The sequence below is a fragment of the Mya arenaria genome, chromosome 9 (genome assembly GCF_026914265.1).
Source record: "Mya arenaria isolate MELC-2E11 chromosome 9, ASM2691426v1".
In the NCBI taxonomy this organism is placed as follows: domain Eukaryota; kingdom Metazoa; phylum Mollusca; class Bivalvia; order Myida; family Myidae; genus Mya; species Mya arenaria.
The window spans coordinates 1346070-1371038 of record NC_069130.1 but is presented as its reverse complement, the minus strand read 5'-3'; the positions used below and the strand labels follow the sequence as shown (position 1 = coordinate 1371038).

The following is a 24969-nucleotide window of genomic DNA, read 5'->3' as shown; positions in this document are numbered from 1 at the left end:
CACGATTGGCTGCGTGTAGTAATCTGTCTGGTCTAGTTCGCAAAAGCTACGGTAGACCACGGACTCAACGGTCCTTAAACTGTCCCAGATAATGAAACCGGCCCAATGCTCACGTCCTTTTTTCTGCAGCTTTCCCAGCTCAGTAAGACTACACGAGTTTTTCCACGCCATTCGTGATATCCTTTCAATTAGATCAAATCGGCTAGCCCCATCTTCGTCAACGCCCGTCAGTGCTCGGGCTACAGCTGGTACCTGGGTCTCAGTTTATAATACAATATGGTTTGACGGGGCTCCAGTCCCTTCAGCTGCGCCGTTCGTAACGTCTCCTTCGAAACCCGAGTATAGTGTCTGCGTAGCAGTGACTTTCGCTCTTATCGGAGTTTCTGGCGCAACGTCAGTGTCCATGCATACTCGGATATCTCCTAAACCATCTGACACACTTACTTCCGGTTCTCCGCATTGAAACACCGAGTTGCACATAATTTCCGCCCGCCGGCGGCACTTCGCACAGGGCCTGTATTTGAGCGGCTCACTCGTGGTGGCACTGGCACTCCCTCGGATATTCACAACTGCTCATACCGTACGCGTTGACGTGGTATTGGCCTTTACGATATTCAACAGCGAAGTCATAGGGGGACAGAATTCCCAACCACCTTTCTATTTTCCCGTAGTCTTATTGAGCTTAAACAGCCAGACTAGAGCTTGGTTATCTGTGCGTACCACAAAATGGCGGCATAGAAGATACTGGCGGAAGGACTCCATAAAGGAAGGAGACCACGCCTATCCCAACCGCATAGGCGTCCGTATCTAGGGAGAGATATCCCCTTCATTCAAGGGATACGTTATTACTTCTAGTCCAGTCAATGCTCTTTTTAAAATATCAAAGGCGGTCTAAAAAGCATCTCTCCACTCAAACTTCCGGTCCTTCTTGTTAAGTTCCGTTAGGGGTCGGGCCATGGTGGCAACGTCCCTTACGAATCTTCGATAATAAGAGGCTGTGGCTACACACCGTTTCACATGTTTGGTGCTTTGAGGTACCTTGTGCTGCAACATGTTACATTTTCAGCTTCAACCCCGCCTGTTGCATGTAATCTAGGACTTGTTCCTTCCGGTGAATGTGCTTTTCAAATATGGTATCATAGACGATAATATCGTCGATGTACACCAGGCATGTTTCCCACTGGGAATCCTGCAGCGCAATCTCCATCTTGCGCTGGTAGGTACGAGCTAAAGTGTTTCAAACAAATGGCACACGTGTCATTTTGAAGTGCCCGTATTTGCAACAGAAAGCGCTCTTTGGGGCATCTTCTTTGAGTATCCACTTGTCAGATCGAAATTTGCTAAAACATGTTGCTCCTGCGACTGCGTCTAAACAGTCTTGAACTCTAGGGAGCGGGAAACCGTCCGGTTTTACCAGCGCCTTAACCTGGCGGTAGTCTACGCATTACCTTACAGAACCGTTCTTCTTTCGCACTAAACAATATGCGACGCCTATGGTGAAGTGCATTTCCAAATAACCCCCTTATGAAGCAGTTTGTCTATGGCCTTTTTCTCTTCCGCTGCATATGCAAAAGGGACGCGCCTCGGCCACTGCCTCATTGGCGGGGCGTTGTCCGTCTAAATCACGTGCTCGGTCAAACGCGTTAGTCCCAGGTCCCATTCGACTTTGGAAAAGCTATGTTGGTGCTTCTGGGTGAGACCGGAACGCTCTTTTCATAGTCAGACTTCCTAGTCGTGTACTTCCTGTACAAATCGACGAGATGTTTCGGTTTTCCGCTTCCGTTGCCCTGGTAAATTGGTTTTGGCCGGTGATGACTTCTCTTCTAGCTTAATCCCTCCAACCGACGTCATGTTTTCTTTACTTTTGTCGTCCTCAGCTGCTGCTACCACACTGACCAATCGTTCAACCCTTTCGACTCTCGCAATTTCCGCATTCTGCTGCAACAAGAACTCATTTGGGTACGGGTTCATAATTCTGACTTTACAACTTGTGCCTACTTTACATTCACTAGAGAAGTGGCCATTATAATGGATAGTTATCCCTAAAGTTATCTACTGGCTCTACAATAAAATCAGCCTTTACGGTATCATCTTCTTCGTACCTTTCCACATATACACTTATCAACGACTCTGCGAGTCAAGGGACGCTGCTGTCATCAGTCACAGTTACCCGTCTGGTTTTCCTGTCAGGCCTCTTCTGAAAAACCGCCACCTCAGCTCCCTCTAAAAGTATTTTGTTTTGGCTATGCAGAATTTCTGCGGGACCCTCTTCCCTCCACTTAATATGTCATACCCCAGTAGAGCGTCGTCTTCCACACCGGCCGAATTTGGCTTTAACTGTCTTCCTAATCGGGTTAACCCCCGCACCCTCTAAGCAGTACGTCCTATCTAATGGTTGCCACTTGTCCTTCGGTATAACTTCGTATGTACGTGTAGATTGTATCGTCCGTGAAGCGCCACTGTCCACCGTGAACGTGACCGGCACTACGTCAACAGATCCTCGTACATATACACCATCTGCAATAGAGTTTCTCCTCACGGCCCATTCACTCCCTACCGTTGTAGTCTCAACGTATTCTTGATGCGGTATGGCTGTAAAATTAAAGCCTGTTTTAATGCTGAATTTGACCTACCCTAGGCCATTCGGGGCGGTCCCTAGCCCTTTTAAATGGTTTTTATTCTGGTTTGATACCGGTCTGCTTGTGTTAACCCTCCGCTTCTTCCGGTCCGGACACTCGTGAGTAATGACCTTGCCTATGACAGTTATAACACTCAACCTTCTGTTTGATGTCTAATTTCTTTATATCAGCGTTAACGTGACCTTCCAATCGCTCGAGCCGGTTAATCAGTTCCTATGCGTAATAAAAATATCAAAGAAAAATGAAACATCAAAACAATAATTATGCTTCCTTTTGTTAAATAAACTGTCCATCTGTGTAATTCTAGTCACTTCTTTAGTACTAAATGTGGTCAATCCTGATACACTTAACAAGCGGCATAATATGCCGACACAGGCATGAAAAATCTACGAGATTCTTAACACTCCGACGTCAAGAAACAAACCAATGACGATCACACAGCGTCCCCTATCCCAATACTCTGATGTCATACGAATGTCGAAACTCACATAAACCCAACCGACGGAGACACTGACGATCACAAAGCGTCACGGGCTCCGCTTTTCACGTCCATCGACGTCAATTGATGATGAAGTCAATCGAAACTTGCCTAGCCGACGACCACAAAGCGTCATCTGCCATTGAGTCCACCGTGACAAAGAAACTTCCAACATCAACGTCATGCTCTACGCTGACGTTCCGCCTACACTGACCGGAAGTACGAATTCCCACTAGTGTTTGTTATGTCGCTGCCCGCCGTATACCAACAGTACTCCGAAGTAACCTGATGATTTATAGGAAGCTATAATAATGTAATTCCTAACTATCAAAGACATTTATACTTGACAATAACTTAAGAATATTGCGAGCTATAATGACCTAGATAATTGATTCAACGTAAAATTTATGATAGTATGTACAAGAGTACAATTCATATCGAAATTATAAATATCACATAAAAGTCTAGAAGAAACAACACAAACATTGAAATATATGTCAATGCATAACAAATTCCCGAAAATATAACTATATATCTTTAATTACTAATGGAATGAAGTATTGATAACTTTTGAAAATATATTGTTTTAAACATATTTATCTCACTCAGCAATGATAATTCAACAAAATAAGAATGTAATGAAAATTGTGTCAGGTGTTTTATAACATTTTAGATTATTACTTCACAGCTCATCTTACTTTACAAAGACATGGCTTTTGCAGGTCGCCCGTTCAACTGAAAGTGTAGTTCTCCCTCTAAACCCTGTTCTCCGTTAACTTGATATGGTCTACTGTGTAGTGATCTAACTGACCGATCAAACAGTCCGGTCCTGTTGATAGTGCAGTGATATTCAAGTTTAGTGGTCAGTCAAGCAAATCATGAAATCGATAGATAAACTTCCCACATAAATAATAAAAGCTAGTGCTTTAAATTTACTCTTGTTCATAATAAAATAAATGGTTCCCTAATGATTAAACAAAATACAAAACAAACAAAAATGCTGATTAAAAAATATAAGATTTGTGGCAGAATTATCATTCGCTTTTCAGATAGATCAGTAATAAAATTTCTTGAATCATTCATTTGCGAAAAGGTGAAATATAATACATCGATTTGAAAAAAAAAAAAACATCAGTCAAGCTTTATCTGAAAACATTGTCTTATTCAGATATCTGTCGCCGCACGATTCCAGCGTCTTCAAAAAGCCTCAATGTCTGATCAGCGCGAGAGATGAAAATATACTTGAAGTATGTGATGATGTCCTTGACGAGATTTCCCGCATTGACAAACCTTGTGTCATCGTGGCAATTGCAGGGTTATATAGAACAGGAAAATCATATTTGATGAATCGGCTTGCTGGCGCACACGAAGGTATTTATTGTATCTCAGTGTATGCGGTGATCTACGAAAGAAGGAGTATTAAATAAAAAAATATTTTGTGTAAACAACAATGATTAAAACACGTTTTCTGTGTTAGACCAATGGTCATTTCTAGAAGTTTGTGGTTGTGGAAGACAGTAATTTTCAAACACAACTGCAAGATAATTAACGGATACTCATTGTGTGTCTCATTTAGTGTTCGTTGGGCTTTTATCATGTTGTCTTTCAGCAAGCGTTTACTTATTCTGACTCACGAGAACGTCCCTGTAGATTCCTTTTTTAAAGGTAATTGTATATAATATTTAATCAACAAATAATATAGCATCTATATAATGCAGGTTTTGCACTCGGTGACACGATAGAGTCAACAACGAAAGGCATCTGGGTTTGGTGCAGTGTCCACCCTGAACAGAAGGACACTGTTCTTATACTTCTGGACACGGAAGGATTGGAAGACATTGAAAAGGTAAGCATAGGGAATTCACAATAATACAATAAAAATACAGGTTCAACCCCAGTAGTTAAACAAAAAGGTATTCCATGTTTAGGGGAACAAGTGAATGGTCGAAACGACAATTAATTAGACACACAAACATATTAACATAACATACACAAATACAAGCCCCCCCCCCAAAAAAAAAACGCACCCGCAAATTGCTTAAGCATTAAATGATGGGTGTTCCCTCTTGAAACTTTCAGTTTAAAGATGAGAAACTGACCGTTTTACGAAAATGGGATCTGAGAGAGAGAGAGAGAGAGAGAGAGAGAGAGAGAGAGAGAGAGCGAGAGAGAGAGAGAGAGAGAGAGAGAGAGAGAGAAAGAATGAATGAGGGGGGGGGGGGTGACAGAGAAAGAGAATGCCCACTATAAACATTAGTGTATATCGAAATTTAATTATGTATAACTAAACATTGACATTATTAGTTTGACAACACAAGGCAGTCGACAGTAGGCTATTTCTAAAGGCCTTTGAAATTTAGTACATGATCTACAATGAGAATCGCATTTTGGTTAACATCTGCGTTGGTTAAAGACAAAAACGATACAACTATTCATTACCAAATAATTATGTTAAATTGTTAAGAATTTGCCGCAAACACTTTAACCCTCTTTGCTGATTTAGGAAGTAAAGTACAATTTTACATGAACAGTGTAAAATAATCTAACAAATACCACTCGGGTGTCAAATATTCACGATTTGCCGATATGAAGACCACGTGATAAAGCTATTTAAGAATACATACACACAAAAAAACGGGATCTTGAATCACAACGTAGAGCTAAATTTCAAGATAAGTCGGTTTATCTTTATTATGCTTAATTATACTTAATTTAAGATGGATATTTATTGGTGTCAAGATTTTGTGGCTAGGACTATGCCTTGAAGCTGCGAAGCCCTATGCCTTGGTGTTATACGAGTTAAATTGTAGTATTTCACACAATTGATTGAGGTTAAAGCAATATATACAATTTAAAAACGCACACCTGAACGTCGTGTGGTTGCACCTCCCTGTAACCCCGTTTTAGCAACCCTTGATCGACTGCAGCAATCCACAGCTTGTGGCCGTTAGCCGTTATGTATATGTCAATTATCGATGCGTTTCGGCATCATAACGTTATATATCAGGGAGTTTGCAGGCAGATCGCCCTTCAAGAGGAGAATATGAAATTAATTAAAGGTGTTAGCGACGGGGCATTTTGCTACATAAGTTTTAACATAGGTCTTACAAGCAAACGTTATGAGTCTGAACCTATTTTTACCACGGCGACGCTTAAATAGATTAGCTTTGGCAACGTTTCGATATGGCGTTGCACCTTAAAGAATGGAGACTGGCCGATATGAGCCTTTATTTAAATCTCAAACATAAATATCCTTTTTGTTAACTTTTGTTTGTTTGGATGTTTTGTAAGCATGCTTTGTGAATAATAGTATGTGTATCATAATGAGGCATCTTTTTACGTTACTATGGGTATAACAGTTAGAGATATGTGAGTTGCATATAGTAAACAATCTATAAACCTTGTGTTCAACATATTATACATATGTATACTAGATGAGAAATAAATAAACTACGCTTCCGGTGCAAAAATAAAAATAATTTTGCATCTGAAAACTGCACAATAATCTACCACAATCTATGATATACCACTTAACCGTAAGAAAGGGACAGTAAGAAACGCAGAGCTAATATGACTGAGAAGGATGACTTATTCTATTCTGATGTCAAAAATGAATGCATTTTACATTACATTCTTTTGTTCAGGGGGATTCAAACCACGACAACCGCATTTTCACCCTTGCTACACTGCTGTGCAGCACCCTTGTGTACAACATGAAGGGAGCGTTTGACCAGGATGCTGTTAACAAACTCACGTATCCTTTCGCTAACATATTGGATATATACTAATTCGATTTAACAACTTTTTTTTTCTGCTTACTTTTTAAATTTGATAAAGATATTCCATGATAATCATTGGAAAAGTATTCAAGTTTATATTTTAAAGTAAAGTTGCGAAAACGTATTAAATGTGTGAAAACATTCGATTCGAGCATTTTAACATGTTTTTGAAAAGTGGACAAAGTTTCATATTATACGAATGCATCCCTTTATTTTTAGCAGACTCTAAGAAACACACATTATGAGAATCCATCTTTATTAGACGTAAATACAGAAAAACGAATTCTTCGAGGGTAAAAACTAGTATGACTACATCTGTAATACTAGTTTGAAAAACCTTAGTTCCTAGACAAATTATCCCTTGAATGCCACAAAATACACACCTTATATGATCTTGTCATGCCGCAAGACGAGCAATACTCAGTTGTCAGAATGTCATTCTAAACTTTACCTGTTACAAGTCAACATTTTCCAGCACATTTATAATTGCATTGCTCTCGCAGTTAATAAATATAGAGGGGCTCACCGCAAAAAAATAATTTTATCACCAGATAGTTTGCATGTTGAGAATATTCTGGTCTAATGTTCTACAATTTGTAACTATAAACTAACATTGTAGAACGTCTGTCTCATATAATAATAGCAAATCTTTAAGATAAGTGGAATGAATAAAAAGGCTAAAGCCCTCGGGCAATTATTTTCACTGGGGCAATTATCAACCAAAAGCCATGGCCAACCATGTATTATCCTGTATAATACATATGTTTTGTCCTTTGTCAATGATTTAAATGGATCTAAAAACATGATCTGGTGGAATAATGAAGAATATGTCATATAATTAGCATGTAGATCTAGTCTGAAAGTTTTAAAAATGAGATATAACAAAATGTTTTTGAATGGCATTAGCTGCGAAAAAAACGAGTGACTGGAAATCAAAATAGCAAACCTTTTCGTACGTGTTTTCAAAATAAGCCTGCATTTTTTTTCAAATATTTCCTGTTTTACATCGGCTGATTGAGATGTTCATTTCAAGAGGTGAGCACAGCTAGGGTCGATCAAGCTTAGGAGCAGTTTCATAAGAATCTCGGCTTGAATGACCTTAGCCATTTCGCTGGAATAATTGACATTTCTCAGCGAATAAAGTAAAACAAAACGTTTCAACAAAACATTTCCTTGTCTCACTGCTTAATGACATTTACCAAATGTAAACATCCGGTACGGTTTCGGGTAGTACTCGTTACTGAGACACGGAAGGTTTCATTATTGGTAATAACTAATTTCACTATTATTGCACCGATTTTTCCATTTTAATCCCTTTAAAGCTTTTAATAATATTTGCCTACCAAGTATACGGCGGCCATTTTATTTTCCTGAAAATGACGTCTGAGTGTGCACGTTCTCGTCTTCGTCAGGTAGGTATGCCATAATCGCCCTGACGTACCGTGATAATCTCACAAGTAGAGACGATAATCATTATTGCGGGAACGAATTTCTATAGTAAAATGTTACTATTTATAGTAACATGTGTATTATATGTTCAGTAAGTATAAAATGCCCACCAATGCAATTATCACAAAGGTTTTGATATTAAAAGGCTAAGCGCAAATATAAACGGTTAATACATACTGAATTATACAAATATGTCAGATAAAATATGTTTCCAACAAGTAGCACACGTATAATTGTTTAATTCAAGCATATGCTTGAATACCTTGAAACTGTTTGGGAAGGATATTATTTCACTAACTTTAAGCGTATTTTAACTTTTATCTTATTCGAGGATTATCCCTTCGCGGTAAAACTTGGCGTTAAAAGGAATAAAAGCCACTATCTATTATTTTCCTTAACCTCGGATTTAAGACTTGGCTGAATTACTTAATCATTAATCAATGTTTATTAGAATAAGCCTCGTTCTTTTTAAATAAAAACAATACCTTATAAATCAAAAACTAGTTTTTCAGTTTCAAATTTTATAGCAAGGGAAGGAACTTTTCGTATGATAAAATACAGCAACCATTATTCAACTCGCCTTATTTTCTTTCAACCACAAATGATGCAGAAATACGATATATATATAAGTTTAAAATTGCAAATATAATTGTTTTAACAGCCAGAAAAAAGGAATGATTCAGTTACTTTTGATTGTATTGATACAATTTAGAATAAAACGTTTTTTTAAAGCATTAAATTTTATTGCACTTGTTAAAAGGTTTTGATGGCACGAGAAAGGCATTAAATATATAGAGATTTTTCTGATCCCAGAGCAAGGTCGAGTTCCATTTCACTCGTGATCATAGAAAAATAAAATATGCTGCGTTTTTCGTGAAATGAAAAACAGTATGGCAACTTGTGAAATGAAATACGATCTTACATCGGACTAAATAAATAACCTCTATGTCTTAACATTGTTTCATGTTTTCTTTACAAACTCTCTTTGTTGCCTAGTTAACATATCAACACACAGATGATTGTTAATGCGTACAACTTCATGTTGTGTGTATATTTGTGTATGTGTTGTTTATACACTAGTGCACTAGGTTTTTTACCATTTGAGTTCGTGACTTGGTTTATTTTTTGAATGTTTGACTACCAGGCTTGTCCCTGTAGTTTGTATTGAATCATTGTACACCATCGTTATTCACTTTGGCCATGGACTTGTGAAGCTGTATATCGCAAATGGTACCCTTTTTTATTTCAAAATACATTTTCATAACTTTGGTTTTATTATTAGCCTCTCCAAAATAAGATCAAGAAAACTGGCACAATATTTAGTTATATTGGCTAGTTTATGTCTTCTTAGTCTAACTGAAACAAATACATATACACATGTATTTCAATATACTTTAACCTCAACGGAACAGATTTGTGACTGAAATGGCCAAAAGCATCAGATTTGGCAGAAGATGTGATGAAAATAACCTTCTTTTGCAAAGCATCCTTCCTGGGTTTGTGCTCGCTTTGAGAGATTTTTCGCTAAAATTTATTAAAGGAAAAAGGCAGCTAACACCAGACGAATACCTTGAAGAAGGCCTGGAAAATAAACCGGAAAAAAATGCTTCTTTTAACAAACCCCGGGAGTGCATCCGAAAATTCTTTCCACAGGAAAAACGGAAATGTTTTGCGTTGCCTGTCCCTGGAGATGCTGATACTTTGGACAACCTAGATAGCCTTAAATTTCAAAACCTTTCGCCAAGATTTCAGACCGTTGCAACACTTTTTGTGTCATATATCTACAGGCAGGAACCAAAGCAACTCCAAGTTAGCAAACCAGTCAACGGACCTAGTAAGTAATTTCAGAAATTTAAATATAATAATACGAACACATATGAATTTTAGAATATTTACATGCTACTGGTGGCGTGAATAAAATTGGGTTATGTTGTGTGTCTAAAATTTGACAGGTTTTAACAGTTATTTTTGTCATGCTTTTTTTAAAGACACGCAGGTAGTTCCTATAGACTACACACCGTACTAGCATAATACTGAATCAGAAAACGACAGAATGGTGATACAGGTTTGTCAATACGGCGTGCTGTATTTTTTAACTGTTGCATATGGAAAAGGATAAAAGTGAAATAAAAATTAGTATTCACTGTTTCAAACATTGAAATAACATTTTGATATTTTTCCACTGTTTAGAACATGTAGCCCGCTCTGAATTCCAAATTAGACATCAGCGCGTACAGAACTTGGACATAAATTTAACGACATCAGTTCTATAAATTTACAAACGGTCATTTGAAATCCTTTTTAGGCATAACATCAAAAGGTTTTGTTTTGTTTTGGTGTAGGATCGCAATATATTTCACCTCGTGAACACCAAAAGTAAATATTTCATTCGTGGTTATGCCATTCACCAATATAACTTTTGTTACTCACTCAGTGAAATATATTACGATCTTACACTAACACTTACAGTTAGCTTCTTTGCGTTCTATTGGGTTTGTAGAGCAAGTATTTAATATTTGGATAAATCTTAATGACCTTTACTCGGTTATCTGGTTTATTAACCAATATAAGAATATGTGTCATTTTGAAAAGTGTTCATGGATTTAAGATATTGTTGCATCCCCTTGCATCCCACCTGCTCACAATAGCTAATTTCGAATTGATCCCCGCTGGAACAGTCATTTGTGACAAATAAGGCCCGAACCAACACACATTGCAACAAAATATCTGACAAGAGTTTAGTACATAAAAGTGTCATATATAACCAAAAAACACCTAAGGAATCCACGTGTTAGAAAGTATTAAAAAATAAGTCCTACTCTGGTACCACTTTTTGCTACTTTATAATAGGTTATTTAACGACTTTCTAACGATATATTGATAGCTAAACACGTATTAGCATAGGAAAGTGGTATGGGTTTATTAGTGAGAGGACCATTGCCATCAGATAAGACCTTCCACTTATAAAGACCTGATATATGTTCTTTGATGTTCAACACAATACTAATTTATAAATATAAAAAGTTGTTTGTTTTGAAAACAACATTTCAAGACAATTCAGTTTTACTTTATAGTAGGAAAACATAAATTGTTAAGATGTCAAACATTGTCTGGTTGCTCAGTCACTGTTTTCATGATCGTCAAATTCACCGTTCTCACATTCAGTTTCCTGAAATTAATTACCACACCCTGATCCTTTGCAGTTGCTACATACAACAAAGCACTTACTGTTATGCTTCTTGCATGTGCACCTCAGGTTGCTGCAATCTGTCTTGCAGCTGCATCAGATGACCTGCAGGAGTTCCTGTGGTGCTGGTGGAAAGTCGGTTTGGACAGGATAAAGCAAACCATCACATTCTTTCCATCCCTAGTCTTGTGGCAGAAGATTATTAACGGTTCCTTTTCTCTGCTGCACTTGGTATTACACTCGGAGACTATGATATTTTGCTGCTGCTGAGGTAGGTGGTCGGCTCTGTGGTTGTACATAAGAAGAGCTAGTTGCCACCTTCTCACAAAAACGATTCTCACGATTGTACCTTAGTGAGTTTAGTCCCTCCCCAGGCTTCCCACTGCACAAACACACCAAAGCATCCTCACATGCTGCCACGACATCTGCTGTGGATGCTGACGATGTGCCAAACACTGTAGCTTACAGACGGAAGTCATTACTGGTTATGATTTTTTTAGGGCAGCTCCTTTACCAATGCCATAGAGGCGGGATGTCATGACACACCTCATGATCGCATGCATGAAGAGCATGTGAGTGAAGAAACTGGGACCAAGCTGCTGCTTGAGAACCTTTATGTTCAAGACAGGTGGATTCTTCGTGCTCTTCTTTGGCCCAGGTTGGAAGAAGATATCATGCGTATCGAGGTTGGTGTGGAAGATGAGGAGTATGCGCAGATCTGTATCATCACCAATAAGCTCAGTGTTTGTTGTGGTGCCAGACTCCACTGCTTTCCGTACTATGAGGAGATCAGCATCACCTGGGGCATGAAAAGTCTGACAGGTATTCTTCTGCAGATGACCACTGAGCATGTTGATGAACTGTTGCTAATTTGTGCTGTTCGCGAGGAACTCTTCTTTCTTCATGGTAACAGGCATTTCCTCATCAAAAGTCACGGTTGCTCCAGTCCTTCCACCTCCTCGTCTCTGATGCGCCATGTTCTTCGTAGATGTGCCCTCATAACCATCAAACACAACACTTGCCTCTCCATACTTCCTCGTGACGTACTCAGTGTACAACCTGCATATGCAATTGTATGTAGATGCACGTGTCTATGGGATGCGTTGAACAAGTGCTCGACCATCCAACACATACTGAACTTGGCCTGTGATCCCTGGAAGGTCAGGTGTGAGGAGGTCCCATATGGCATCAGCTAGCACTGGTTTATGTGGCTGTCGAAGCAACAGTGTAATGTCAAACAGTGCTTATGGATGACTGTGAGTCGCTGGAAAAGAAGTTGAGGATCCACCTGTACTACCTCGCCACCAATTTTCACTGATGATTGAGGGTTCAAGATGATTGCCTGATCCTTCTTCTTGAATGAGAACTCAGCAATGGTTTGCCCATCCATCCTGGCCAAGATGGTGTTCCCGATGGTCTTTGCTTTGTCAACATTTACAGTAATGTGTGCATGGACCCCAGTCGAGACACTTCGCAAGCTTGCATCTAAGCAGAAGGGGTTTATTTCAAGGAGATAGTTTAGAACTATTTGTGTGTCCTCGATGTCACGTGCTTGTCTTGCATCTGTCATGTCCTTGTTCTGCTCACCAGTGTTGCAGTTGACTCCTGTTAGCTCTTACATGGCATTGTTGACTTTAGCACAAGCTGGCATAGCCAGAAGCCATGTTACACGCTTCCGCTCGGTCATACCTCGTCCTCTTGTGAAGCCACCACTGGTCTTCATACTCCTCATCAGCACCTGCTCGATGATAAGATCTACTGAGAGGCCAGTTCATAGTCGATCACTTCTTCTGACAACATGGTATCCCTCTTCAAATCTCTGGTAGACATATGGATGTTCCACCTGTAGCTTGCACATCTGCTGCACATAGATCCGAGCAGATTTCGTATACAGATTGTGCCCAGATGCTGCCATGAAAGGAAGCATTTCTGATATTGCCGCAATATGCAGTGCCCAGTTTCCGGTACGTTCTGCTCAGAAACTTGCGTAGTATGTCTACCATATCCATGTACTACAACCACTGGGCAGCAGTCCTACAAGAGGATTTCAGGAAATCGGTGTTGTTTCTGGGCAGTTGCTTTATTCTGAGTAAAACATCAACAAGCCTCCTCGGCAGGCAATGATCCCTCCATCACATATGCATAGAGAGAAGCAACTTCATCGATATCATGGTTTCCCATTACATCTCCAGCTAGAGTATCTTCATCTGATGTCATGTGAACATCAATGATTTCCTGTGAATCTGAATCTTCTGGCTCTTCAGGCTGCTTAGGGAGATCCACATCGTCAGTCTCTTCAGGGTGCTGAGGGGTGCCACATCTTCTGGCTCTCGAGGCTGAGGTAGGACATTTGTATATTCTGGCTCTCCGTGCTGCTGAGGGAGAGCTACATCAAGTGCATCAGATGCAATCATTGCATTGAGAACTCCGTCGACAAGGAGGTGTGCACGCACAGCCCGTGAAATTTCGTTCCCAGCCACCATATGCCCCACAGCATTGGTTGCATAGATAAGCTCCATAACTTATTGTAACCCAGATTCAGCCATTAAATGTCCAATGGCCCCCAAGAAGCTCATCTCAGTATGGAAGCCTCCAAGTCTCAGGACTATGTTGTTCAAGTCGTTTCCTTCTGGCTCAGCAGAAATGATCATCAGGGCTTTCCACCAAAGTGGTGGATCTAAAGTTATGATCGGTTTGACATGATGGCGGCGGGCATGCTCACTTACAAACTTAAGTGTGGAGAAGATGCATGTGGCGTCACTGGGATTCATGTCAATCATTGGGAGATTGGGAGAAAGACGAAGGATGATTTCCCTGGATGGTTGCCATGCATTACAAACTGCATCATCACAGACCATGCCGACCTTGGTGAGGCAAACAGGATGGGTGTCTTCCATGTCTGCTGTTGGGTCTTGTGCTTCCATAATGGCAAGCTTTTGATACGTCACTGTGTCTGTTCCCTGACCTTCTTCCTTGTGGAACAGGATCGGAACTCTACTCGCCATGGATATGTCATGAGGGGTGGCATTTGCTCGGAGGATTGGATTAGTGGATTTGGTGGCTGATGTTACAGCAGCAATCATCTCCATGCCATGGAAGGTGTTGTTGCCATCGAGAGTTCGAATTTTGTGGTCCACATTGTCAGCGACGTACTGGATGAACTCACCAGAGAAGCCAGGAGTGTCAGTGTTATGTGACACTACAGCATTGCTCAAAAAAGTCTGCACCTCTTTGTAGGAGCAGCAGAATCCAAGCTGGTGAAAAGTATCGACCAAGAAGCGTGATTAAAAGTGGTGGTGAACCTGGATTCCTAACCCAATTTGCAGTGGTGCCAGAATACCTCTTGGTCGGGTCGCATACATGATTGCTTGTCCAATAGAGGCAGTTTTCATGCCGATGTTTTTGCCCACAAGCAACCCTTTTAGTAGAAGTCTGAGGCTTTCTGGAAGAAAATTGATGGCATCCTTTTCAGACTTCAGTGTGTCACAGTCAGGATATACATCAAGAGATGTTTCCACTGATTAGATGTCATCTTTGATGAGTTTGGCAGCAGTTTCGATGATCTGCTTCTTCTCTGTTTCGGGATCAGCTTTCATGTAAGCATAAAAGTCATTCAGGATCGCTTTGGCTGTGCTTCTGAAGGTAAGCACATTCGCCTTCCTATTAATGTCAGTTTGGATGATTCTGTTACCAAAATGTTCCTTTAATTTGGACTTGATATGACTGTAGCCATATGCTTAAAGTTCTGAGCCTTTGAGATTGTTTCCCATCCGGGTAACACGATCATTGATCGTGATCTGTTAGTCGTCATTTTCTTCAAAGAAGTTCGCAACTTCAAGAAAGGTATCAACTTTTTCCTGTTCTTGTGGCCGACCATGTTTTGATTTTTGACCTCAGTTTCGCTAGTCCGGCGATGATCTGCTGGCATTTGCTTTTTAGTACGGATATTGACGCTACACACTTGGTGATACACTGCGTCTGCAGCATGCAGGTCATGCACATGAAACACAATACCTTTCACTATGTCTGCCCAGGCATCTCCTCTTTCATTACAAGATGTCAATATCATGTCACTCCCCTTCACAGTCAGGGTAGATGCTAGCTGTTCACCTCTCTTTGTATGGTCATTACAAATGGCACACCTTTGAGAGTCACTCATTGTTCAGGATGTGATGCCACTGCAATAAAAAACATCATGACTATTCATACTGTTTTGTGTCAGTTCACAAAACTTTCATTAGACCTGTCTAAGATGAGTTGCAAATTACTGGCCTCATCCAAAATGAAAATAATGTGAATGCTGCAATAAAACTATAAACTTATAAATAGAAGACCATGTAAAGTTTCTTTCAGAAATTCCAAAAAAGGTTATCTAAATCATTTATAAAGTAAACAAATGTATCAAAATCTTGAAAAGTCACGAAGTAGTTACCATACAATTATCAGTGGATTATTATAACACAATTGAGCATACATTTTAATCAAATGTTCCAAAAAATGAGACTTAGATCGTATGTATCCGAACAGTTTGACTATCTGGCACAATAGACACACAAAATACAAAGTGTTGTAAGGACTTATATAAGTTTTCAAACGTAATGCAATGACAGGAAGCTAGAAATATATTGTAACAACAGTTTAAAACAGTCTATAAAGTACAGAAGGTATGAACGTACATGGCTGCCTTTAAAATGTGTCTTGAAAATCTTTTAAATCTTGTTTTTCGTGCTAATACTTTTATTTATCAGCGAAGTGTAAAAGAAGGAGCTGACCGGAAAATAAAACCGAAACATGCAATGCGCGGCACCCAGCTTCATGTCTTATATAAACCAAAGTGTCTGGTAGATTGTGGATATAATTGAATCATAAATGTGAGCATCATACAAGCATATGGCAAAATTCACCTTTTTCAACATGGTTGCTAACGGGAAAAATGCTATCACCGCTTTTCGTATGTTTCAATACTTTCCACCACTTGGATTCCTTAGGACTTTTTGTATAATATACAGGACATATTTAGGTGAATAAACCAGTTGAAAGAAATTATGTTGCAATTAGTGTGAGTTCATGTCATATTATGACTGAACTACGCTTGCTTTGTAATCGCAAAGATATAACACAGATACGAAACAGTTCTAATCATATCTGAGCGAATGTTAACCTTAAGTGAAGGGCTGATCGGAAACGTGTACTAAATTATTCAAAACTAATCTTTAATCATATGAACGCATCATTATCCGAATTTAGTTAAAGTATAGCCGTCGTTTTACTTATTATTTGTTGTGTTGTGTGAGGTAAGACGGTGTGATGCTGTCAGATTTTTGTCATTTTCCCTGACAGATGGTGTGTCGCGGTATAAATGATTGCATAACTTTGCGTTAAAACTTTACGACTTTAGTGAAATAACTTTCGGATGTCAACTTATATGAATAAGGCACTCGAGGATTTTTTTAATACTGTCAGTCAATTGTACATTGATGCAAACCCTTAATTCCTAATTAATTGTTTCTAGCATAAGCTTATGCATGGCACTGTACTTTTCTCGAAAACCATAGACATACAATAAGTTCGTTTTTGCAGTGTTTGCAACACTTACCAGAAAGTATGTGGACGCTTTTGCAAAGGGGGCTGTGCCTGATGTTGACGATGCATTTTCAACGGTTGCTAAAATCGAAAATGGGAGAGTGAAAGACGAATGCATGAACATGTTTCGATCCAGAACAAAAGATATACAGTTGCCTCTTCCATCAAAATCGCTGGATAAGCATTTCAAGGAAGCCCGATGGGCAGCGCTTGAATACATGCGTACAAATGCTGTTCAGGATGTCGCCAATGTTGTTGAAAGGGAGGCCCAGGTTTGTATTCCTTTCGAAAAAAACATTCATTTTATGCCACATTCACAACCTGGCAATCATAAAGGGATTCTGCTATTAGGCGTGCTTAACCCATGCCCGCTTCGAATTTGAACAGTGCTCATGGATAGTTTCATAACAGTGTTTTCGTGAATAATTTGACGACCAAGTTGACTAGCAGCCATATCGAATCATTTTCCAAAATTATAGCCCTTAATGTGTCAATGTGTACGAAAGCTACCTCTTCTGTTTCCCAAATTTAACATTGCATAAAGTCATTATTTATAATATGTTGTTTACCAAACTTATATAGTCGCTAGATAAACATATGGTTCTTTTTAAAACCAGCCAGATCCGTACATGCACGACGGGAATCTGACCCTTGAATTAGTCAAAAGTGCAATAATTGACCTTGTGAACTCGATAAAATCTCCATTTATAATCAGATGTTTGCCGAACTTGTGCAGTAGCTATATAGCTATATATTACGGGTGCAAACGAATGGCAAAACTGATATTCGAATATTCGGTAATTCTTTCGAACTACATCTTATAAAAGTTGTAGTAAACTATTATAATGTTCGCTAAAGTAATAGCCGGGGCATTTCAGTTCTACTTTGTCGTAACCACTACGCCACCAGACCCTGAATTTTACCATATGAGCCTTTAAAATTCCTCTTTTCCGAAAGACAAAACGTAAAACATTATGAACAAAGACAAAAAAACAACTTTTAATTGATATTCCGCGGCTTTCATATTTGTAAACAACGTAAACTTGGATGGAGTTCTGGTCAAATGGCTTTATACGCCAATAGTCTTTCCGTAGGACGAGCAGCATCGTTCGGGGATTGACCTCTACGAAAAAAAACAATGGAAAACCAAACCGACTCGGGAACTAGTTTATTCCTTAATTGGAAGAGGCATTTAAATTTACCGAAAATAAATAGATTTTTGTGTCACTTGTCGTACAGCAAGTTATTGTAAAAATACGGGGACTTTTTATAGTACCCTACGATGTGTCCCTAAACGACATATGACGCGTGTATAGTGTATTGTCATCACATTCACACCTCTGGTGTTATGGGACAATCGTTGTAAAAACAAGACAAACGATTTTTAACACAACAACAGAGTTGAAGGCAACATATGTATTCAACAACCAAACATCGAATATTCGAATACCGATTTTGACATTCGAATACCAAAAGTTTGATCGAATATTCAAATTTTCGAATATTCGTTTGCAATCCTACTATTTATTAATAACAGCTCAGTTCCTTTAAAAACACCAGTCAGACCCGTCCATGCATGACTGGATAATAGCCTTTTACATTTGGCAAAATAAAGTATAATTGACCTTGTAAACTCGATGAAAACTACATTTATTTGTCGATGTTTACCAAACTTGTATAGTGTCTAGATATCCATGAATGATCGGTTCCATGTCCCTTGCAAATTACAAAATTGAAATAATTGAGCTTGTGAACACAATAGCGTCTTCATTTATTGTACGAACTCCGCCAAACGTTTACTTTAGTTTTATATCTGTTGGAGCTTGGCCCCAAGATATGCCCGTACTTTACTGGATTGAAATTATCAGAATTGCCTTTAATAAATGCCTTGCTATCTCAAATTTCTACTAAAATCTAATATTCTTAAAAGATTCAAACCGATGGCCAGTTCAATATGTTATAGTTTAGTAATTGCTGTTGAGGGGAAATAGTTGATATTAAAGTAGGTTTAAAAGTTAAATTTGCACAAAGAAGGAAGATCTTATGTCCTGGAAGCACAGCGAATACCATCAATCCAGAGACCTGGATAAGATTCCCGGCTGCGCGAGACGGACTTTTTTATGTTCTACAAACTTCAATTGCTTTCAAATGTATAATGTTCTTGATACCGAAACTGACCAAATTAGGCAGGCCAGTTAAGCACATGCTCTCATGGGCCTCTTGTTTAACAGCTCTTATAAATAAAACTTGACAACAGTCTTAGCCAGTTTTGTATATCTATGATTTTTTATATAGGTATTAACATATAGCCTTATTTTATTTACAGATGGAAATGGACTTGTTATGGCAACAGTTTCAAAATCAAAATGAAGAGGAAATAGTGAAGCATTGCAAAAACGTACTTTCAGGTTTGGCATCCTTCTGCAACTTGCAAGCGAGGCTACAAAAGGCAGATTATGAAGTGCTCGGAGGACATAGAAAATTCAAACGAGACGTCGACATGGTTAAGCAACAATACGAACAAGCTCTTCGGGAGTATGAGCAGCCAAGAGAGGTACACTACATACTTTATATATACCAAATGGCGGATGTGTTGTGTTTTACATAGGAACAGGGCTGTTTACAAAGACTCTGCTTATTTATTTAATTAAGATTCTGACTAAACGTATCGATATCCAAATGATTTTGTTAGCTCTCACTAGCACAACGTCTTCGTGATGAGCCATTATTGTAACCATATTCCGTCGAACGCCCTCTATTTAAGGTCTGAACCGATTGTCTTCCTTTACCACTCGGTCAATTTTAATCAAATTTACTGGAATGCCTTGTGGTAGTTGGCTTTTAGAATTTTTCGTTAGTACATAAATAAAATAAAATTAAATAAAAATGGTCCCGAAAAGAGTTTGCCAGATTGTTTATATAATTTTACAGAACTGTTTTCTGAGTGTCTTCCTGCCCAATTCATTCAAGCCATGTTCGATCAAAACAAATATGACCGTCAGTGGCAGAAAGTTATTTCCTTGAATGGCTATAGTAGAAGCACTTTTTTGGTCCTGATATATTTTAATTAAACCATATGCATATGTGTAGCTTACGGGATGTAAATACAACATATTAACGCTTAGGATTGCCGTTCTAAGAAGGTTTACGTCTACGACGTCAACGTCACTTATTTCCAACATTTGTATTAGCGTTGAAATCACATGTTATGTTTTTAAAGCTAAAAGACATTGAACCATCAATAACTGTTGTAGACACTCTTAGATATTGATTATGTGACCAATGTTGAAGGTTCGCCGCCATCAGCCACTTGCGTGGAATTAACTTGTGCTTTGTATGTGCGTGTTTGCTATGCTCAACATAATACCTACACATGTATAATGAACTGTGCATTTGTTGTGGTTGGCGGTAGATTTAGCACCCAAATATAACTTAAACATTCCATACATCAGAAAATTGTACTATCATCAATCACTCGCTAAGCAAGTAATACCAGAAACCTAAGATGAGTGTTTAAAACCAAACCAAGCTCAATACCCAAATGTTTAAACATAAACGCTGTTTAATGGCACTGGGTAAACGCCAAAGACATATAACACAAACATAAAACAAATCACAAGAAACATGGAACAACAGCACAAAACTCCACAAACAACACAGTGCATATATACTATATAAAACTATAGGTATGTTTATCAAGGATTGTAATGTACCGCCTTGGACCGGTCAGAAAATATATACTGGGGTTTAAACCAGTTTACGTGCATAAACCTCACTCTTATTTCAACAATCCTGAATATTATTTTAAAATTAAAAACGTAAAAAGTCAATCTTATCAAACCACTTTGTGCGTAATGTGCTCAATTAACATAGCATCGAGGACATGGCTGACCTGGGAGCCGGAAACTACTACCGTCCTTACAGTGACTGGGGTAGAGGAGGAAGAGAAATATTGATGAAAAAAACAAAATTTTGTGCAGCATACCGTACACCATTGATATCATAGAATTCGCATCTCAGACTACCTACACCGTTTCGTTGAGTACAGCTGAACACTGGAATCCTAAAGAAGAATGCAATACTTAAAAGTACATTACTTTTTAGATGCATATAAGAAATGAACATCAAACTAGATAGAGGAGATTTAAAATATGTATAATAACATGCTTTTGCCGGCATTTGTACGTGTTGGTCTTGACACGGACGTCAACCCCTTTTTGAGGCCTCTTTGTATTAAATGCACGGTACGAGAAGCTCATCAGAGAAATAAACATACCGGCATAAATGGAGCCTAGGTTGTCCTTCGCCAGAAATATTGGACGAAGCAAACAGACCGTGACCGGGATGTTTTTCCTCTGCAAGAAAGGATACCCATATGCAACACTGGAACCGCCTCTACTGCTTAAAACGGGTTGAATTATTGCTGCCATTTTCAGCCACTGTTTGATTGTCCGCTTGCAGCGAAGAGAAACCTACATACACATTTATACTTGTGCCTCAAAAGATATTGCTTCTTCCATATAATAAGAATCATTTCGCCAAATATAACCAACACGCCTGACGTTCTCAGTAAACTGTACTACCTATGCTGCTGCTTCCACAAGCCTAAGACGAATGTTTCAAACCCATTCTCTACGTGATGCACTGAACTCCCTTTTGACCAAGAGATAATATTTACCTAAGAAATTTTCCCGGTATCGAGATGGGTGGAAAAGGCTTATCGGATTGACAAAAACAACACTGGCGAAAGTGTGTGGACAGTTCTGCCTCAATTTAATACATTGGAGACAATTGGAATTGACGTATTCGCTGTAATCAATGTTATACCATTTAAATAGGTTACGACTTGGGCTTGAGTAGTGCCCCTTCACCTGGACATTTTTATGGGAAGAATACTTTATTTATGACCGCCAGATACAGTAAATTTCGATCGAAAACAGCAAGCATTGTGTCTACGCCGGATATTTCATACTTGCGACGGACATTTCACCACGATGCCTATGGTAGCTTGTCGTTTAACAAAATAACAAAAACGGCCGTGTACAAAAAAATCAACATTTTACATCAAACGTTCATAGTCTTAAAAGGCAATTAAATGTTAAAGCACCTTATAAACACTTTGTCTGACCTTTACAATAATCTAATGAAAACTAAAGGGTCAAGCCCAGTAGCCAACACAAATATCAATTTACACCTTGTTAATAGACAAAAGGAACGAAAGTTCAAACTATGCACGTTTGTTAAGCAGCCATGGATGTCAACGTATGGTCATATAAGATAAATCAGCTCTGCACACTTGGTCTAATTAGCTGTTTTTGACAATAGTTAAAAGTTTGTTACTCTTAAGTTCAGAAATAATTTAAGCAAAACCGTTTGTTTGGCAATGTTCACAATCACCAACATATTGTCCCAGTACATTGGCAGTCTTGCTTTTTCAAATAAATTTACTGCAATGGATTTGGAACCGTTAAATTAGTTTGGCAAACAAAGTTAGAATTTTTTAATGAATGATATTAATCTTGATATATTTCCTGATGTATTAATTAATTTAATGTAACCATGGCATCGAAGATTGACAATACGTACATTTTACCTGATTCTTAATTTTATGAATATACGGCGTTGAATTTGTGTTCTTTGCTGTCGTTGATTGGCTTGGGTGACCTCCACTAAGCTATTTTAGCTTTCCTTGGTATTTTTGAACCTATGGTAGTACCTAGGGTTGAGTACCGGTTCTCGTATCAAATCGAATACCGGTATTAGACATTCGGTTGATTTATCGCTTCGAAAGCTCGCGCAACGGTCAAAATATCAATATAAAAGCTTGGAAAACATTTGTTTTATTTATTTATTTATTGCGCTTGCAATATTGGTTTCCAAAAATATTGTGTAATACCGATGGCGTCTAGTAGTACGGTACTGCTGGTGGTTTCGTCACCAAACAGGTTCGTGAATATAAATGAAAGATTATAATCGTCAATTTCAGAACTTTATACAAACATTCTTGAAAATACAACACTATTGCATTTGAAACTCAAAAGCAATTGTATTTCAATTTGTAATTCCTATTCATCGGTTAAGATTAATTCATAAAAATGTGTCGAACTTTACCTAAACTGTTGTGTTTAAAGATGTGACAAACAATATACAAGTTAATACAATCATTTTGCGATAGCTCTTGAGTTAAATATCAATTAAGTGGGACAAGATGTTGCATATGTATCGCTTGACTTTCAGCATGTACTATTAATAGATCATATAGCTCACATAAAGTTGCAATGACAGGGGAGCTCACTGCGTCCAGTTAAAATAAATTTAATGTACTTATCGGCATCTCGATCAAATTCTCTTCAAATAGAGTCACAGCAATAATCGTCTGCAAATTTATCAAAATAGTCAAAGATGCCGAATGCAAATTATGTTCGAAAATTGTGATCAACAAGGATGACAATACATCAAATTTGTATGCACTTCTAAGGAGGATTCACAAAATCAAAATGTCACCACATTCTTCTGTTTGAGGTACGAACCATCCACCCACTTGTTGTCGTTAGTTGGGATGATAGATGTAGTATTGTACCTAGTTTTTTTATATATATTATGTATGCATGCACTGTGCTGTTTGTGGAGTTTTGTGCTGTTCTTCCATGTTTCTTGTTTGTGATTTTTTGTTTTTATGTTCTATGTCTTTGGCGTTTACCCAGTGCCATTAAACCTGGTTTATGTGTAAATGTTTTGCTGCTGAGCATGTTTCTGTAGCTTTTCTCATAAATATTGTAGATTCTTTCAGATGTCTAGAAGATGGAAGGGGTTGAAATCGAATCGAGCATTTCATTTGATACTCAGCCCTCGTGGTACCATTTCGACTTTGAATGCAGCTAAAGAATTTTAATGCATTCATTGAACTTTGATCTTGTCCAATACCATTTGAACTCACTTTTGAATATTTCAATTTATATTACAGGGGTCATTTTCCATTCCTTATAAATGTGGTGGATAATTGCACCCGAAAGCTGAAGAAGTGCAATTCGTTTAGGGTATTTGTGAGCTGAGCTTGTAAGATCTAACAGAAAATTGCACTGATCGATACAACAACATGAAAAATGTTACATAATTTATAAAAACGAAAGTATAAAATTTATGCCACATAAATTTTTGCTGCATTGCTTTTAAAACTGCCTTGCTTTCGTTGATTGGCAATCAAAATATAAACAATGTCAACTAAAGAAATTAACATTACAGGCATCGCGTGTCCCTCAAACTATTTTATAGCAACATTTTGAGGATCTCAAGCAATTTGTTATCAAACCTTAACTCCGGAGAGCGAAATGTGTTAATATTGGCTCTCGTGTTGCCATATTTGTGTTGGCATTGTATTATTTTTCAAAATGGTTTACGGAAATCTGCTGTGATATTGCTTCAGTCATGAAAAGCAGGAAGATTGAACAAAAGTCCACAAAATTGTTATCAAGAACAGTGCATTGCCTACATCAAATTGTATTATATATTTCAGATTGGATTGGTTTGGAGCAATTTCGCAAGCGACCTTCGTCCAGAAGAAAATAAAATCCTTGAAAAAGATAATGAACTTTCCGAGGAAGAAAAAGCGAGTATGTATTTTAAAATATGTTTCTGCTATAATAAATGAATCTTATGCTTATAGACACTCGTCTGGTTATTGTTGGGTAACTTCAAATAATGGTGGTTTCATTCGAGTATTCCTTGCTGATAACTACTTTGTTAAAAAAGGCAAATAACTGGCTAGAAATTAAGTTATTGCAGTTTTATATTTTGTATTCTTTATGTGACTGAAATCGGAAGTGAAATGAGCTACTTTGCAATATTTCAAGAACA

At 38.3% G+C, this 24969-nt stretch overlaps 1 protein-coding gene across 1 annotated transcript in view; it reads left to right on the top strand.

Moving 5' to 3' along the window:
* The window catches only part of LOC128245468 (guanylate-binding protein 1-like), a 60233-nt gene that overhangs the window by 29270 nt on the left and 5994 nt on the right, over nucleotides 1–24969 (top strand). Inside the window, exons 5-11 of the mRNA XM_052963644.1 lie at nucleotides 4286–4488; nucleotides 4836–4963; nucleotides 6762–6871; nucleotides 9758–10179; nucleotides 17113–17387; nucleotides 19442–19669; nucleotides 24629–24725. Of these exons, the coding sequence (XP_052819604.1) occupies nucleotides 4286–4488; nucleotides 4836–4963; nucleotides 6762–6871; nucleotides 9758–10179; nucleotides 17113–17387; nucleotides 19442–19669; nucleotides 24629–24725 (1463 nt within the window). The remainder of the gene's footprint in view (nucleotides 1–4285; nucleotides 4489–4835; nucleotides 4964–6761; nucleotides 6872–9757; nucleotides 10180–17112; nucleotides 17388–19441; nucleotides 19670–24628; nucleotides 24726–24969) is intronic.